Source organism: Drosophila teissieri, chromosome 2R (genome assembly GCF_016746235.2).
Source record: "Drosophila teissieri strain GT53w chromosome 2R, Prin_Dtei_1.1, whole genome shotgun sequence".
Lineage (NCBI taxonomy): Eukaryota > Metazoa > Arthropoda > Insecta > Diptera > Drosophilidae > Drosophila > Drosophila teissieri.
In genome coordinates, this window is record NC_053030.1 from 12,038,339 (window position 1) to 12,057,062 (window position 18,724).

At 44.7% G+C, this 18,724-nt stretch overlaps 2 protein-coding genes across 3 annotated transcripts; one reads left to right on the forward strand and one right to left on the reverse strand.

Annotated features, from left to right (window-relative positions):
• Nucleotides 1-2: 2 nt before the first annotated feature.
• On the reverse strand, nucleotides 3-2,912 carry LOC122613070 (pre-mRNA-splicing factor syf1 homolog). Its single transcript, XM_043787049.1, has 3 exons — nucleotides 2,787-2,912; nucleotides 700-2,730; nucleotides 3-636 (listed from the first exon to the last, which is right to left on the reverse strand). The coding sequence occupies exons 1-3, from the start codon at nucleotides 2,829-2,831 to the stop codon at nucleotides 64-66; spliced, it is 2,649 nt and encodes an 882-aa protein (XP_043642984.1). The 5' UTR covers nucleotides 2,832-2,912; the 3' UTR covers nucleotides 3-63.
• Nucleotides 2,913-3,204: 292 nt separating this feature from the next.
• On the forward strand, nucleotides 3,205-15,980 carry LOC122612323 (CDK5 and ABL1 enzyme substrate 1). 2 transcript variants are annotated; one of them, XM_043785858.1, is made up of 9 exons: nucleotides 3,205-3,631; nucleotides 4,681-5,972; nucleotides 13,155-13,538; nucleotides 13,608-13,734; nucleotides 13,802-13,950; nucleotides 14,588-14,620; nucleotides 14,911-15,028; nucleotides 15,095-15,279; nucleotides 15,431-15,980. In XM_043785858.1, the coding sequence occupies exons 2-9, from the start codon at nucleotides 5,128-5,130 to the stop codon at nucleotides 15,774-15,776; spliced, it is 2,187 nt and encodes a 728-aa protein (XP_043641793.1). In that variant the 5' UTR covers nucleotides 3,205-3,631; nucleotides 4,681-5,127; the 3' UTR covers nucleotides 15,777-15,980. The 2 variants fall into 2 exon arrangements, with proteins under 2 accessions (XP_043641793.1, XP_043641794.1); XM_043785859.1 differs by lacking the exon at nucleotides 14,588-14,620.
• Nucleotides 15,981-18,724: the final 2,744 nt, after the last annotated feature.

Sequence of the window (18,724 nt, forward strand, 5' to 3'; positions counted from 1 at the left end):
TATTACAATTGTAAAACTTTCGACGCACATGTATTTACCCCAAAAATGAAGTCATATAAACATTTACTCTCCATCAGAGTCGCCTTGATTCGAAGGCTTGAGGCTGCCGAAGACCTTGGCTGGAATGGCCTTTTGCTCGAAGCGCAGTTTCTTCATGACGAGGCCTTCCTCGTCGGTTTTTGTGGCCGCTGCACTGGCCTGGTTCTCGTTCGACATCTCGTTCTCCTCGTCGTCGTCCTCCTCCTCGTCTTCGTCGCTGTCTCCAATGTCAATTTCGTCAGGATTGACAACCGTATCCTTTTTGTCCTTCGCACCTCCCTGCGTTTCGCCGCGCACAAACATAATATTGGAGCCCGCCTTCTCGGTGGGCTTTTGCTTGGCCTCGGCTGCCGCCTGGCGAGCTTTCTCCTCCAGCAATCGCATGGCATCCGGTCCAGCTCCTGCTCCGGCATCCGCAGCCGCTCCGTTGTTTGTGTTCAGGAATTGGGCGGCCATCATGTTCACCTGCGTATTGTAAGTGGCCTGCACGGAGCGCTTGATGCGCAGCATTTCGCGCATTGTGTCTTCGTTGCCGTGACGCACTTCGAACTCCTTCCAAGTTTGCCAGAAGTCCGCGGTGATGCGGGGATCACAAACCTGAATAATACAAAGAATTATTAGCATACATGATGCAGTATATATCTGAATATATTAACACACCTGTGAGCAATGAGCATAGATGGCTCTAGCTCGATCCACTTCACCCAACTTCGTTTCCAGCTCGGCGAACTTGACACACATGTGGCGCATATTCTGTTCGGGCAGCGATTCGATGGCCTTTTCATAGATCTCGCGGGTACGTGGTAGGCCATAGATCTCGGCCGCCTTCTTCACAAATATGTTGTACATGTCGAACATCTCCTCCTCTTTGACAGCAGACGTGGCGCGGTCATAGACAGACATGGCATGTCGGGCGAGACCGTGCTCCTCTTCCAACTTAGCATACAGTAAGTAAAAGTACTTCGCGTGTTCGGGAGGACACTGATCCAGGCACTGCTCGAAGAGATCCCTGGCCCGCTCCAGTTTTGTGCCGCCATAACGCTCCAAAAATTTGCTTAGGTAGGAGTTCCAGATGTCATATACATTGGGCCACTTGAACAGCGAGATGCCCTTCTCATAGGCTCGGTAGGCTTCCTCAAAGTAGTTGTGCTCCTCGAGGAACATTCCGTAGTTGATAATGATCTGCGGCGTGCAGATCTTCAGGTCTATAATCCGCTCGTAGACGGCTTTGCAGGTCTTAAAAGTGCCGAATGACTCCTCCAAATCAGCGTACATGGACCACACTTTTAAGGAGCGATGAAGGCGCGCCTGCACCGTCTCCGTATCATCATGATAGGCAATCTTTCGCTTTGGCATGGCCGTCGCCCTTTGCATCAGCTTGAGTGCCGCCTCGAACTGCTGCTGTCGTAGCTCCATCTCCGCCCATTCGCACCACACCGCCGCCAGATCCTCTACTTTGACATACTCGACCTCAGTGCCGCGTTCGAAGACCACACGGGCATCCTCCACCTGTCCGTTGGCCTCGTAGAACTTGGCGAACTCCACCCACAGGGTGTGCAGCTTTCCAACCGCCTGCTTCGGCTGCACTGTTTGCACGGCCTCGGTGTACGTACTGATGATCTCGGCGGGCTTGTCCTCATACAGTGTCACCCGCTTGTGCCACTCGTGCACGTTGTGCGGATTCTGGCGCAGGAGCACGCTATTCAACAGCAGCAAACGGCGCTCCATGAGGTATTCGAAGCGTGAGAGGCGCAGTTCGACGTCGATGTCGTCCTCCTCGGTGGCCGCCTCATTGGCAGCTACCTGCTCCATGCGTTTGTTCAGCGAGAGTTCCTCGAACTGTGCGTATTCATCAAAGACTTGTGTGAAGTCTCTGACGGTGGTCACAGTTTGAATGGCCTCCTCGTATATATCTCTTGCCCGATCAAATAAGCCGGAACGCACATAGTAATCCGCCAGGGAGTTCCACAGGTGGCCCAGCTGATCGGTGTAGCGCCGCAGTCCACCGCGAATGATGGCGTCCACATTCAAGGAGTGCACCTTGTGTGGATTCTTCGAGATAAGGTCGCACAGTTCGTTCCACAGCTGATGATTGGACTTGCCGTGCTTGGAAACGAAGTGTTCGTTGTCTACGATGTGCGCCAGCTGCTGGGCAGCTTCGTCCAGGCGGTCCGCCTCCTGTAGGTAGTCCACATACTCCTCAGTGTCCTCGGGGAAGAGTTTCAGATATCGACGGTAGACCCGTAGTGCGGTTTCCGGCATTTCAAAGCGGCGCACAAACTGCAGATACAGTGGCCAAATCCTGCCGTGCTGCGTGATGGGCAGAGCTCTTAGAGCCCGATCGAAAACGTGCCGGGTGCGGGTCACCTTGCATTGCGAGGTCATGAAGGCACCGTAGTCCATCCAGATACGTGGCATTTTGTGCATAAACACGAGGGCGCGCTCGAAGGCACTGTTGACCTCCTCGTACATGGGATCCGTGGGTATCTTGCCGCGCACCTGCTTCCTGCGGGTTCTCAAATAATTGTGCCAGATCTTATAGCTGCCCGGGAGCTCCTTAAGAGCACGCTCATAGACCAGGTTAACACCATTATCCGGCGCCTTCGCCTTGTGGTCAATGTAGCGCAGCCAATGTTTTACGGAGTAAGCGTTCCGAAGGATTTCCTCCTCATACGGCACATCCTCCTCTTCCTGTGTGAAAAACTTGATAAGTAAGTTGCGGTTCATACATATTCCATGATACTTACGAAATTGATCTCTAAATTCAGAGATTTACTTGTTTTCGTCACCATTTTCCGCGATTTTCATGAAATGCCGCAAACAATTATTTTCTTCTCGTGCGCGTCCCCGAAAACAGCTGATCGAAAAAGCGTTGCCAGAGGGTTGAAATAGTAGTGGTCTTAAGATACCGCGGTAAATACCAAATTATTTATTAGCAAGCAATATTCAATTATATACAAATACAACATGGTTATTATAATGAACTTAGTTTAACTTAAATTTATATGTGAATATCTTAAATTTTGAACCTTATTTACACATTGCAATGGAACAGAAAACAATCGTGAATTTTCTAGAGTGCGATTGCGGTATTTTTCGCCTCCTTCTGTGTGGTATTTGCCCCTTGGCACGCTGCCCAACACTGGCCTCAGTTTGTGAATTTTTCGTAAGCCCATCTGCAGATGTTTTCGTCGCTGCGGCCAATATTTTGACGTTCATACCGTTTGCGTATTTCGCAGAGACCAGTTAACGCGCTCGTAAAATCGCAAAAAATACATTTAACGCGATCGTTATTTCTGTTTTTGTAAACACACTGCAATTGGCCTGCATTTTGCATAATTTACGCAACGAAGGCAACTGCGTGAGTGCACCAACACACAAACACACACACGCAGCCGTGCAAAAGAGAGCAGAAGAGAGTGAGGAGCGCAGGCGAGTTGGCAGCCAAAGGCAAAAAATCAAAGTCTGTTGAAAATCCACGATAAAAATAGATCAAAATGACGCGCTTGAAACATTTCTCAGCATAGAACGACAATTAATAGTATTAAGATTTAAATAACACCCAACGACCGTGGAAAAACCAAACACAGTGGTAAGTAAAAGCCGAGGGGAAAACAAGAAAAAACACGTCACACGTGCGTGTGCGTGTGAGTGTGTGCGAGGGAGTGAGTGGGTGGGTGTCATAAATATTTTCGCACACACTTGTTCCTGTATTGATTTTGTATTTTTCGCACAGGTTCAAACTTGTGTGTGCCGCACTCTAATTGGTCCATCTAAATCCAATTAGACTGGATCCTAAGTAAAAACCACCACCGGAAAATCATTTTCCCTGCTTCCCGAACAGCTGTTTTTAATGTTTCTCGAAAATTTTCCACTCGCTCTGTGGCCCGAGGGAAAATTTTCGGGGCCTTTAGGGCCCCCCGATTGAATGTAAACAGAAGCACACACAAATGTGCGGAAAAGCGCTTAGATTTTCCTTGCCGGCTGTGGGCCAATCTCTCTTTCCTTCTCTCTCTCTCTCTTTGGACTGTTGCCACCCACTAACCTGACACACTGAGCCACCCGCCGCCAGTAACAACAGAAACAACAGCAACAAAGGCGGCTAAAACCACTCTGCAGCTTTGAGCCGCATGCAGCTTTTTACGGCCAGCGGAAAAGCTTCGTCAATCCAGTTGGCTGAAATCACTCCAAAATTCGGGATTATTTCAAGTTCTTTAAAATATAAAATGCCCGCTTCTTTCAACTGATATCTATATAGTATATTTTAAATATGATTTAAAAATTCCGGTTAAAAATTGATCCTTTTTGAACTAAAATCGCATCCATTCTTTTTAAAATTTATTCTTACTTCTGAAAACCATTGTCTATTCACTTTAAGAACACCTAATAGTCCTAATAATTATAGATATGATATGTGAGATATGTCTTCTGCTAACAATATTAGATCATAAACCGGATTTTGTCCATTGAGAATGAGAAAGTGGTGGCCATCATTTCCCCTGAGCCACCCACTGCACTGCAACGAATATTCCAGAAAAACTGTATAAAAGCTTCTCTTGGCCAAAAGCAGCTTTCCTGCCGCTTTTTGTAGTCTCATTTATTGATTCCATTCCTCTCTTCTGTTCTTATTTCTACTTGCAGCCAAAGCAACGCAACGACGCACAAACGCTTACATAGTTGATAAAAGTGCATCAAATATATTCGATTTCCGAATTTCTTCCGTCATATAAAGTGCTAATAATCCGTCACCATGTCGCGTTCAAGTAGTTTGTTTTTCAATTCGGCTGCCAAGTTAGAGACTAAAAAACTTAATTGATTCGATCAAGAAAAAGTGCGAAGCAGCAGGCAGCAAAGAGTGAAAATACACAACAGCAAGATAATCACTTTCGAAACCAGTTTTGTAGAGAATCGCGAAGAGTGTTCCAGAAAAGTGCAACCACACATTCCCACACACAGTATATGCACACACTATACACACATATAGGTACGGCATTCGAGCATCAGAGCATCCAGGGAAAAGAACCCACGCCCACAACCACACCACCCACTTCGGTTAATCTCGCTTGGTAATTAAGGGTTCATCGCCTAATGGCAAGTTCGCTCAACAAGACGAGACACAGGCGCAGACTGGCTGCGATCTCGTTCCTATCGAATATCTCGTTAGATGGCACCCATCGGGACACCAAATTCGGCGCAACATTCGGCAGCAGCCTGCTCTGCAACCAGAATAAGAACCCATCCTCGCTGGGACTCGGCTCGGGGGGCTTTCATCCGCACTATCAGCAGCACCACCATCAGCGCAGCCATTCGGCCACGCACCACAACCATCAGAAGCGGCATCAGACGCAGCAGCAGCAAAACACCCAACAGCAGCAACATCAGCAGCAGCAGCAGCATCAACAGCAGCAGCAGCAGCAGCAACAACATCAGCACCAGAATGGCGCCCTCTGTTCGCCGCTGCTCTGCAGCGCCGATGTCCACATGGGCATCGATGGCGGCCTCGGGCTGGGAATGGGACTGGAGGACTGCACCACCGGTGCCAGCGATGGGGACGGGCATTTTAGTGAAACTGAAAATATGGGTCAATACCTGATGAACGTCCTTCCGGCCGCCGAGCACAATCGCAGCAGCATTGTGCCGGCCGAGAGACGCAACATAAAGCGCCCGACCTCGTCGGGTCGTCAGAACCACCAGGCACCGGGCAATGGCAATATGGGCAATAAGCACCAACAGCAGCAGCAACTGCAGCAGCAGCACAAGTTGCAGCAGCAACAGCGGCAGGCACGGAGTTGCGCCGCCGGCAGCGGAGGATCGGGTGCCGAGAGCGGCAGCGATTCGGACAGCGTCAAGATACCGCTCAAGGTGTCCAATCTGGGCAGCGGCGGGGGCGTGGCCGGCGGAGCGGGCAGCAAGCTATTGCCGCTGAGGGAACGGTGAGTAATCCACAACTTTATCGAAATTCCAAATTATCTTGGTCATATCATGAAGGTATCTTAACTGTTGGTTTCTTATCAGCATTTTGGTTAACAGTTGCTAGAAATCGGCATCAAATTAGCTGCATAAGCTCGTTACTATATCTAGATAGTTTATTAAAATCATTTATAGATCGTGCGCGTTAGAAGTCAATGCTGCAATCGTAGTATTCCTGGTTGGTACCCATCTATAAGATTAAGAACCCATCACTATATACGGGAAATGTGTTAAGTTATGGCCTCTTCAAACTTATTTTTTTCCCAATTATTACCTCGGAAATAGAATGACACGTGACGTCAAGTGGACAGTTTTCCCTGTCGGTATCGCAATATTTTCAAACCATACGTATGAAATTCGCTTGATGTTCCTTAGCTCTTTGTGATTTATAAATACTTTGTGGGTACGAAAAATGAAAATGAATCATATCGCTTGATCGCTGAACTTTTGTTCAGTTCAATTAAGCTGTCGTCATAATTGGCGGCGATTTTTCCCGGCCTCGATTTGTTAATTGAAATTTCCGCTAAGTTTGCGTTAGCCAATTGACACTTGGTCTCTAATTTGCTTACAAAAAGGTTCAGCTTAATCAAAAGTACCGCGTAAACAAAACGCCCCGCTGGGCGGTCTTCAATCGAAAATTATTTATAAATATAAGCTTGTGAAAATTGAGAGAGCGCTTTTCCGATTGTGACGTATTTTCGCAGATGGGGATGTTTTGCACGTTTTCAACGACTGATGCTGCATAATTGGGGGTCTGTTGCCGGTCGCTTGGCGCTAAAAATACCCCCCTAAAAATACACATATATATTTTGATCCGAAGGGAGGGGTAAGGGGTTGGGGTTAGGGTGTTATCGAATCGGCTTCATTCATCAACGTGTGCCGGCTCAATTAACGTAAATTAGAGAGCGTGCCCAGCCGAAAGCTGTGCAAACAATTGTTTGAATTGAATTGAGTTGAGTTGAATTGAATTGCATGTCGGGAGGCGTCGGTGTTCGTTTAATTTGGAACTTTTGTCCGAGGCGCCGGGCATTTTGTCACGCACTTAAACGGCCTGTCAGCGGTGAATCATGGGTATTATCTGGGTGTATTAGCGCAAAGTAATTACGCAATGCCAAATGCGTGTGCCATCGCATCGGTCGTAAATCGCGGGCGAAACGCTCGCAAACCGCCTTGAACTTTCGATTCCCACCCCCTCTCCACCACTATCTGGTGCTTTCTTTGTCTTTCTCCGCGCAAAGCTAAGGTGCATCGCAGAGCTTTCACTGCCCCAATGCCAGCTACAAGTTTCGTTGAACTCATGCGATGCGCTTTGACAAACTGACCTTGTTTGCCACATGCAGCTTTGCAGTCGTGCTCCGCTGGCGTTTCGCTATTTCTGCCTAGCGTTTTCGGTTTCTTTCGCATGCAGCCGCCCCACTCAACTGGTGGCTAACCCGTTTTTCCGGGGGCTCTGCGGATTCCGCGGGTTCCGGGGGGCGGGTGACTTATTGTCGTCTATCCGCAAGTTACATACTTGTAGATATGCAATTGGCGCCCGGCCAATTGGCTTGTCAGCGACCTGTCATGGCCATTTGCTGGGACACATCAAATTCCCGGGCATTCTGTGTTAGTTTGGCAATAACTATGTAAAAGCTTAGAGATGCTGTTACTAAAGTATACCACTAATTATACCTCAGAAAGCTTATTTGTATACGGTACCAAAGGAATCTTAATCCGTAGTTGTGCCATATTAGATCTTACTGCGCCGTGAAAGCTAAACTGCCGAACGAGCCATAAAGATGCAAATTTATAACTCTTATTGCGTTGAGCAGTACGCTGAATAACAAACAGTCGACTAATATTATAGGAAAAACTGAAAAATACTTCGCAGATATTAACAAGTAAAAAAGTTTCGTTGTATCGATCTACTTCGATACAGTCAAAAGTTCTACATTTTGTAGTTTGCACCTCATCGTATCGTTGGCCAGCAATAGATCATATACAATGTACAACTGGCAATCAGCTGATAAGATTAGTTAGAAAAGATCTTGATATACAACGGAGAGTCCAATCAAGGGATCTTTTACACTCAGCTGGTTTATCTGGCATGTGGGATCGATCGAAACCTCAGAGATTATAAAAGCACTCGATGAGATATCTTAGTGACGTTAAAGTCTTTAATTAAGAGGTTTTTCTCGTGTCAGCTGATTTAAGTTAAATATTAAATATTTTCCCTTTCGATTGCATTTACAATGGCATACCAGATAGATAGAATCCGATTATCGTGACTCAGTGAAAAATAAATGGGAATTTCTTGCCACATCATCAAGTAACAAAGTATTTAAGCGATTTCAGATATTCCCAAGTGCTCCCAGCTTCTCTCATTTCGCGGCATAAGAACAAAAATATTATGCTCTTCTGTTTTTACCCACCAATCTAGGGTTACATTACTATTTCCGCTCTGGAATGGGATAGCAATTTTGTTGATGGCAGAACTTGTTGAAGAGGCAAATTGTTGCAAACAACAATATTATGTTATGCGAATCGTCCGCATTTTTCGATGTGGGAATCTTGCCACAAAAAGCTGCGCAGGCGCAAAAACAAACTGCGTCGCAATTGGCAAAACCAAAACAAACTACTTATGTCCAGTTTTTGTTTTGAAACCTGAGCTGCTTTGTGGAGTTGGCCAATGAATGGGAATATGAAAGAGAAAAATAAAAAAAGAAGAATAAACCCGAAACTCTACCGAAAACGTAAACAATTTTTTTATTGCCCCGCTATCATATTTTCATTCTCGGTTTTCACTTCCTCTTCAAAGGTTGCGTCATGGCAATTAACTTGATTTAAGGGAGTGGCCCGTCCCTCTTTGTCCACGTCCATTCAACGGCCACAGGACCTCCAAGGACCTCCAGCCGGCAAAAGGCAAAGCTCGGCATTGAACTTGAGCTTTTGTGGCCTCATCCTGCAGGCTGCCTCGTAGCAATTTCAATGTCAATGTCAAATGCCGAGCCAGCAAACCTGTCCAAACAGCCAGAAGTCCTCATCAAACCCCCATTCCCCCCCCTCATTCCGTTCACTCCACCAAACTGGGTAACCTTGAGGCAGAGTTTTATGCAATCGACAACGTAATAAGAACCGGTTTTCCCTGTTCTGGTTTGTTTTCGTTATTTTTTTCGCACTACTTGTGCGTTGCAAGGGTTCTAATCCTTCTGTTCAAGGACGCGCCGTTCCAAAAGGGTTTCCTTTGTGCCGGCGGGGTGGTTAAATGTGTGTCAGTGGTGCAAAAAGCAAAAGCAAAAAGCTTGAAGTGCATGCTGCAGTTTGCCACTGCATCCCAGTTGATGCAAGCAACCCCTAGAACTTGTTTTGCCTTCAGTACACACAGAAAACAATCACTCAACTTTGAGCTAGAAAAGTTTTTCTTTTACTTTTTTTGTAATAAAGTCCTGTGAAAAGCCATCTAATTGTTTTCTGTGCATCTGGAAGCTCTGCAAAAGTCAACACAGACCGCCATAAAGCTTCATTGCCACGCGCGTCGGTGAAGAAATGAACGATAAGCAGCCCAAAGATGACAGACACACCTAATCCGATTCGTAAATATATATGTATGTAAATGGCACTGGCTGTGTGGACTCTATTGCACATAGTGCCCCAAACAAAGAGCCTCGCGATAAATAAAGCTCCCTGCACTTCTTATCGGCTAAGCTCAATGCGCTCTGCTAGTAACTGCGACTTAATATAATATATGTATTTAATCGACACATGTTCAAACTCCACGTCATTTCCATGGCACTGTATTGAGTTTTATCGGTTCCATTGTATTTGGAGGTGGTTAAAGCGGTTAAAAGCGGATAAAATGGGTTCCCGTTTCAGTGATTTCTCGGTTTTCGCTCTTGCCAAAGTTGTTTTTTTCTTTGCTTATAATGCTGTCATGCTCTTGAAGTTAAGATATGACTGTAGAATCTGAAGTGAGAACATGTTATTATCTGTTTCAATGCACACCGAGATTTAAAATCAAAGAATGAACAGAAACTACTAGTTTTATATTGACACCCCTTTCTATTTCTTTGTTTGTGCTTTTTATCGACAGCCTTCAATTGGACTACAATATTTTTTGCCTATTTGCTTTATGTAATTACATATGTACTTTCGACTTGTGTAAACATTTCGATCGTCGTTTTGTTCGTCTCGTCCGAAATCGCTGGCGTTTTTTGGCGTTCCGTTTTGCTTCCACTGTTTGTTTACAAAACGCGTATTCTTTTGTTACGCCTTCCTTTCCTAACGCGATTATTGTTATTGTTGTTTGCCGATGGGTTTCGCTGGACGTGTCCCACCTTATCTAGAACACCATTTCGTTCCGAAATCGAGGTGAAAGGAAGCTATTATGTACATATCTGCCCATTTTGATAATGCTCAAAATCAATTTGCGTCATTTCTCGCCAAAACAAAGTCTCAAGTGGCCATTTCTAGTTATTACTTGCAGTGTATCATCTACCGGGGTTGCTTCAGATGATAGGGTAGTGGTTATTTCCAGATGGAGTATCTTAGACATAAGAAATGTACAAAATGAGATCACGTTAATGGAAGGTGCAATTTCTAGCGGTTTGCTGGCGTTTCTCTAGCGATTCGAAAGCGGTTTGCTGGCGTTTTTAGAAACCAAACTTTTTCATTTGGATTTGTTGTTGTCAAACATGTTTTATACATTTACATATTTATTTTAGTACATTTTAAGTTTTTGCTTGTGTTTGGCTTATCTGGCTGAAAGCTTTTATCAGCAGACTTGCATATTTAAGCTCATGGGCACGTGATCTGGTCAAATGGAAACTTATATAACAAAACTAACTTCCATTAACATCTGTTTGCACATATCCAGCTGATAGCAGCAAAAACAACAAGCCACGATGACAATAAACAAAAGCGATTGCTGATAAAAGCGCGATTGAGTCAGTTGATTTGATTGCTTCACACACACACAAAGAAAAACCTTTAAAGGGGAAAGATATCGCAATTAAAAAATATTGTTTTTTTTGCAATTTACTCTGGGCAAGATTTATTTGCTTGCTCTTTCGTATGCAAACGTGAAAAGTATATTTACTTAAGCTTTTAGTAGCAGTTCTCGGTCAATATTTGCAATCAAAATAAAATCAAAGTGGTAGTCTAGGCGAAAAGACATGTACATATCTTCAGATCCACACAGCTGTGAGATAAAAGATATAGGATTTATTTCTTTATATGATACAAGGCATGCAGATTTGCTTAGTGACTGGAGATATTTATTATTTATTCTTTTTATCGGTTATGACAACAGCAGAAGTCAAGTCGCATTGTTCGCGATTTAAACATTATGCTATTAGCAGGAAATGTAAGAAATTAGGAATAACATTCTGTTTGACTTATCACTGCTTACAGCACTGTATACTTATCAGATTCTGTTATTTTCTAACACAATTCAGGCGATCTTCTATAAATAGCACTGTACATAGTAGAATGTTATGCAAGTCTTCGTGTTAATGAAGAATTGAAAAATTCATCGAAGTTTCTTCTAATTCTGTGATGGTTCGAAAAAATGTTGAATCATTTTTCTTCCAATCCATCAATCTATTGTTAGAATTTAAATATTGTTTGCTTATATCACAGGGGCACAGCACTTCACAGACGGAGTTTCCAAAAACCGAAATTGAAATAGAAAAACTATAAATACCATTCACGCACACTTGCATAAATGCTTGAGTTGCAGTGGTGGTCTATGGTTTTACTCTCTATCTCGCTCGCACACGCACTCTGCCCAACCTCTTATCAACTCACACACACACACAGAGAAGCACACAAACTCATTAGCGAGTCAATATATTGTTAGTTAGACGAAAGGAAAACACAAAAGCAAACGCACAAAAATAAATGTTTGCTCGGCCCTTTACTTCTTCTCTTCTGCTTCTTCTTGGTACAAACATACACACGCACGCACACACACATTTCGGAGTTATCCCCAACCATTTCCTCCCTCCCCTCCATCAACGAACTGTTGTAAGCATGTAAAACTAAACTCCAGCTGCTAATTCTGAGCGCCTGTTAAAATGCTCCAACTAATTAACGGGTTATGACAGCCTAGGCGCCACCTCCATCATATTTTTGGGTTGGGCGTGCATGGGGTTTTTTAATGAAAAGCGAGCTGCCTTGCACTTCATCCAGCTAATTAACGCAGAATCGTCACCACGAGAAACTTGAGGGGAGTTTGCGCACAGCCCCCTCTGCTCTCCATGCCCCCTGCCCATGCCCCTGCCCCTGCCCCTGCCTCGAAAGACCACACTTTTTTGACTGTAACCTCGACCTAGACCAATTATCCCAAGGTAATCAACCAGGCGCACAGATGCCGTCAAGATGTCGACTTCAGTTGGCTAATTGACTTGCGTTGCGGCTGCCCTTCGGCACTGCACATGTGTGCGAACGAGTGTGTGTGTGTGTGTGAGTGCGTGTGTTTGTGTGAATGTGTTTGATTTCCAAAAATACACAAGCGATAAGCAGGCGGGCCTCTACTTTGATCGCCCTTTAAACGCACAAGGGAAAATCTTTCTGCCTCCGCCGACTTTTCTCTCCGTTTCTGCAGGCCTGTGAAAATATCGATCATTGCGTGAGGGGTGTGACGATGGCCCCTGCGATGAAGAGGGAATGGAATGATACTTCCAGAAGCTACCCTTAAAGTAGCTAAAATAAGCTATAAACTAAACGAAACAATTTACTGATAAGCTCGTTTGTAAAATGAACTTTAGTTACTAATAGTAATAAAGATAGCTAATTGTTGGTTGGGCTATAGTAAGATTACACTATTACATCATAGTTTTTCCAATGTAATCTTCAAAATAGTACATTTATGCTTACATTTTTAAAACTTAAAAAGTAATAGCTTTAAATTTAAAAGTAATTTTTTAATAGCTAAATTGCCATCACTAGTCTCTTCGTTGGCATTTGTCATTGAATTTATAAATACCTACATAAAAAAGCGTATTTTGAAGCAGCAACCACTTGGGGCGAAAAAAACCGCCTTCAAGGTCCAGCCCAGCGCGTTTTGTATCGTTTTGTGCGCGTTTTTCGCGCTACTTGCATTGTTGAGCGCCTGTTGCTCTTTAGATCACTACAATTCTAACCGATCTCCTGCTTCTCGCTTGCAGCACCTTCAGCAATGGGGCGAGCGATCAGAACTTGCAGCCGGAGCGGAGGGCACGTTTGAACACGGCGCCGGGGATGCGGGCGGGCTCCAATTCGAACATTGCCATGGGAGGCGGCCTGAAGCGCACCTATGTCTTGAGCGGATCGAGCGTCAGCCACATCACCGACGACAGCAGCACGGAGAGCCTGACTCCGGCGGGCAACTTTGCGGGCAGTTTCCGGAACAGCCTCAGCAAGTCGGTCCAGATCAGCGATAGCCGGCGTGGAACCTCCGGCCAGCCATTGGGACTTGGACAGGCGCGGGATGAGCGCATGGTGCTGGTGTCGCGCAAGATTCCGTTCTTCATATTCTCCTCACTTCCCTACTACAAGGGCAAGAATGGAAGGTGAGTTGCAAGACTAGAATGACTTCAAATTACAAGAATATATAAAAATAATTATGTACGAATTTTTAGAGCTGAGTTTCGCAAGGAGGATCGTCGTCGTCGGAATCCATCCACTTCACGTCCTTTGAGCTCGATCAACGATGCACCATTCGATCCCTTCGATTTGCTGGGAATACAGAAGGCCGAAAGTGGTCAGGTGAGTCATTAAGTTTAACCGAATTCGAATAGAACTTTATAATAACTATAACTTGTTTTTTTTTCAGGACATATCATATGGTCATCTGCTGATTCCTTCACGTCAGTACGAAAAGGAGCGCAAGAAGCACGGCAATGCATCGGCAAATCCTTCCATCTTTGAGAACCAAATGGAGATCACGAGCACTGCGGCGCTCAAGAATCATGGCATAGCGAGGTTGGTGCCGGCTTCCAGCATATGCCAGCATATTTTGGATCATCTTTCGTATCATTTATGTTCAACACATTCAATCAGCTCCATTTTGTCATGCCCATGAACCATTCTAAACATTCATTGAGAGTCATAATGCATGGTTAGCCATACCAAACGACCCCTGTAAACTAATAATCCCTTTGTCTGATCGAATAGCAAGTAGCCAAGTTAAGAATACAATCTCTGTTGAATAGATTTCACCACAACTTGCAGTTATGAGTTCGATTCCATTTAAATTAAAAGTAAACATAAAGCTTCTTTGTTACCTTCTCGAATTACTCGGTTACTGGAGACACTGGTTTAGCTCGTGTTTGTCAACAGCTATAGAGCTGACCCAGCAAGACCTGTAAATCTGACTCATCAAGAGTTGAGCGTGATATTACCCAAACCAATAATTATAAATTTACTGCAGCTCAGCACATTTTTCGCATTTATATAATACCGAAATCGAAAGATATTTTTTGTCGCTTAATAAGCTAGATTATTAAATTATTTTCTTTGTTTTGGTTCGGTAATAGTTGACCCAAAAGAAAATAATAAAACCATTATGTGCCATTAACTTTTGCTAATTCATTTAACGCTTTGCACTACTTCGTTTCAGCACAAAAACCATAACCAAACGTCAAGGCAAATGGTAAATTTTGAAAACAGCTAATATGACTAAAACAAAACAGCCAACCCAGCTTTGGTACGCGGTACTTTAGTAATTGAACTGCTGCGCTTCCAAAGCCTGGTTGACTGCCAAAAGCTTTTAGCCCACTAACCAATTTCACCTATCCCCACATACACACCTCCAGCCACCCACTCGCACACATCCAACGAACAGCAATGCTTCGACTAACCCAATCCCGCCTTCTCTCACGCGCTATCTTAGCATATACTTGATGTTTAGTATGCATCCTAATCATTTGATTGACTTCGCAGGTGCTTCACTTATGAGAACAACAACCGCAATAGTGCAACCAGTCCGACGCCAGACATGAAGCTGGACATGGACATTGAGAGTGTTATCCTGGGCGGAGACTCGTCTCGTGGTCAAGTGGTAAGTTGTATGGTCCCACCCGTTGAAATCTTTATTAAGTTCAGTTATGTTTTGCGTGATCGACAGTACTCCGCTAGCATTTTGGACGATCCGGAGTTGATTGCTGGAAAGCATCGCACTTTGCTGACCTTTACCTCTTACATGACCTCCGTCATTGACTATGTGCGCCCATCCGATCTTAAGAAGGAGTTGAACGATAAGTTTCGCGAGAAGTTCCCCACCATCCAGCTCACGCTGAGCAAGCTAAGGAGGTAAGACTCTGAATCTAAAGGACTATGGCTTCACCTTTGAAAATAATTAAACTAATCTCCAAGTGAAAATTCTTAAGAAAGTGACACCATAGCCTAATTTTTAGAACCCATTTGAAGGATCCATACTAATCTATTTACGTTTCGCTTCCAGCATTAAGCGGGAGATGCGCAGGATCAACAAACTGGACTCGCGCATCGATCTGGTGACCATATCGCAGGCGTACGTGTACTTCGAGAAGCTCATCCTGGCCAATCTGATCAACAAGAGCAATCGCAAGCTGTGCGCCGGCGCCTGTCTGCTGCTCAGCGCCAAGATGAACGACGTGAAGGGGGACGCCCTCAAGAGCCTCATCGAGAAGACGGAGAGCGTGTTCCGGCTGAATCGCAAGGAGCTGATCTCGTCGGAGTTCGCCGTGCTGGTGGCGCTGGAATTCAGCCTGCATGTGAGCCGGCACGAGGTCCTGCCGCACTATCAGCGGCTGCTCTACGAGTCCTAGGACTGGCCCAAGCGCTGCGCCGAGAAGAGTTTCCTGGCGGCAGCGCAGGCGGTACAGCAGTTGTGTCGCAAGGGCAGTCGCAAGTAGGCGTCCGTACTTATAGCATACTTTCGGGTGTTGGGTTTTCAACGATCATATTGATTATATTGCCTAGGCTTAGGGCGTAGCTAAATAAGTTTTGCTAAAACAGTCACAAGACAACAACAAAAACAAAAAAACAACAAATAGAAAACACAAAAAAAAACAATTTACATATACGAGTATATCCCAACATTACATTTTGATGCCTAGTCTCCTAAGTGTTTATGTTTAAATATGTTTTCTTCGGTTTCTGTTATAGACATTTCAAAAATGAATAAACTAAAGTTAACCAAACGAACCCCACTCGTGCATTTGATAAGTTAAGCGCTTATCAGCATTTACTGCCACCGGCTACTGTAGTGTTGTAATGTTAATTTTATTCAAATTTCCATTGGCGACGATCTCTGCCTGTTGCCGGTTGCTGTTGGCCGCATGACCAAAGCCCGCTAATCCGCCCCGGCACGCTCGAAGATCCCACACGTACCAGACGCTTATCCCCCGCCCTTAAGCCACGTCGTTTTTATGGCATCGAATGGAATGCCTTCGCTGGGGACTTGATGGCCCATCAATCAGAAATCAATAAATAACTGACGATCGATTATTTGCTAGCGCAACAGGCGCTCAGAGCGCGGCAACAGGTGGCCAAAAAAGCGAAAAAAAAGAGTTCTCTATAAACAAATACGACCGGGCGATAACCCAAATATACGGGCAACTCCATGGTGCTGGCAGGGGGTGTGTGTTGGAGGGGGGCAGTCGGATCTGCGGGGGGTGTACGTGCCTGCACATCGCCTTTTGTTCCATTCACGGCTTGTTGTTGTAGTGTCTGTTAACTCTTTTGTGATAAGCCACATGGTTTTTGTAGCCGGCTGCCTTTCGGGCGGCCAGCAAATGGGCAGAAGTGGCTGGCGCATGTAATGCGATGCAATCGCACTTGGTTGGCGTTCTGCCTTATCAGCAATATGGTTTTCGTTCTCAATTGGGGTTTCTCATTGAGACTGGGAAATACCCTCCGAATGGGTTTACTTACTGCTTCCTTACCCTATAATGCATCCCAAGTATACCATTTTCATATTTACTTGATTAATAAAAAAAACAAATTTTACTATTTTTGTTTTTTTTATATTTGCATTTTTATTGTATTTGTATAAGGAAACTATACAATTTGGAAAAAGAAATAAATATAATATTTTTATAGGTATTTCTTCCTTTTTTTATATTCTTTTTTCTAAACATGCGTATTTTTCTGAAATATTTTTCATACATTTGTATGCTCTTAGACATATTATTTAGTTTTAAAACTATTTCTTTCACTGTAATGATATATTTAAAAAGCACATTTTTCACATGAGTTTAAAACATGGAACGGACAGGTGCATTAAGAAATACCATTAAAAAGTAATCTGAGAATCCGAAAAACGTAATTACGCCAAATTGGTTAGTCAGCAAAAAAGCTCATTAGCGCAATGGCTCCGGAGCAAAGACATGAACGTGGACATGGACATGGCGTATCCTGCACTCCCCGCACTTCCCACACTCGCCGAACAGAAGCCTGCCACATGTAGCTGCATAATGAAAGCGCTCAAAACTAATTAACGCGAAAGCCGAGGCGGAACAGAAGGCATCCACACAGATACCATCCCCAACTGGCACTACACCCAACCACCCAACCACCGAACCACCCACCAGTTTCACATTCTCTCTTTTGGGACAGGGAATGCTGCTCGATGGGTCTGTTCGCCTGACATTCAAGTCTACCGCTCGTCTAGGCCACCGGGTGTGGCAGGGGCTGGGGGGTCGAGATACTGGGTGGCTCAACCCCACCCCCACACGGCCAGCAACAACAACAACAACGCTGGTTTATTACTCATTAGCACGCACGAGCGTCCAACGGCGGACGGAAGCCAGAAGCCGGCAACAAAGGCAAACGTGCCAAACCAGAGCGACAGAAACTTTTGCAGCAACTCTAGCTCATTTATTAAGAACAAACATGCACTGAGAACAAAACTTAGCTTAATTACGAAAAATGTAGAGGGAAATTCTTCTGTTTTGTCATGCTTTGTATTATTTGATATTTACTTTGTTTCGCCACAGCTTAAAGAATTACTTCAAGTGTTTAAAGTATGCAGCTAAATTTTGCACTTTCGTTTTCATTTCAAAGAGAATCCCTACGCTTCGATTTCTACTTAAGATGTATTTAATTTTAAATCATTTTTTAAAGATTTTGTGTATTTGGTATTATAAAAAACTGATTTTCAAAGAAAACATATCAGATGTTAAGTCCATAACTGACTTCTTTTTAATTAATGATCTTTGCGCTATATAGCTGATTTCTTTTCTCGCAGTGTCTACACACTCACACGCACACACGTTAATGAAACGTAACTTTTTTCATTAAAGTTTCGCTTTCATTTATTAGAAATGGTTCTTGGAACCCCCGTCGACTTCGCCCCCGCCACCCCCTTTCAACCCCTGGACCATCCCTGAAAACATCTGGGCCCTTATCTTTTGTGGCCAGGTTTTTGTGGCTCGTTAACAGTGGTTAGTTGGCTAGTTGGCATTAGTTAAGTTCGCCATCCACCGATTGGATTGGAAAGTTCCTCCTCCTCCTCCGCTTCTTCCTCCTCCGGCTCTCTGCAGCCACGTAAGGCTTCCGACGACCCCCAGAATTGAACTGAGGGACCGACCGACGACTGGCTAAGCGACCAATATTCCATTTGCTGCTGCTGCTGCTGCTGCCGCTTCTGCTGCTGCTGCGTTTCTTTCGCCGCTGCTGCCGCTGCCGCTGTTGCTGCTGCCGCTGCTGATTTTGCTGCCTGTCGACTGTCTGCGGTTTTCTGTGCGCCTGCTACTATGCGCCGAGTTAATTG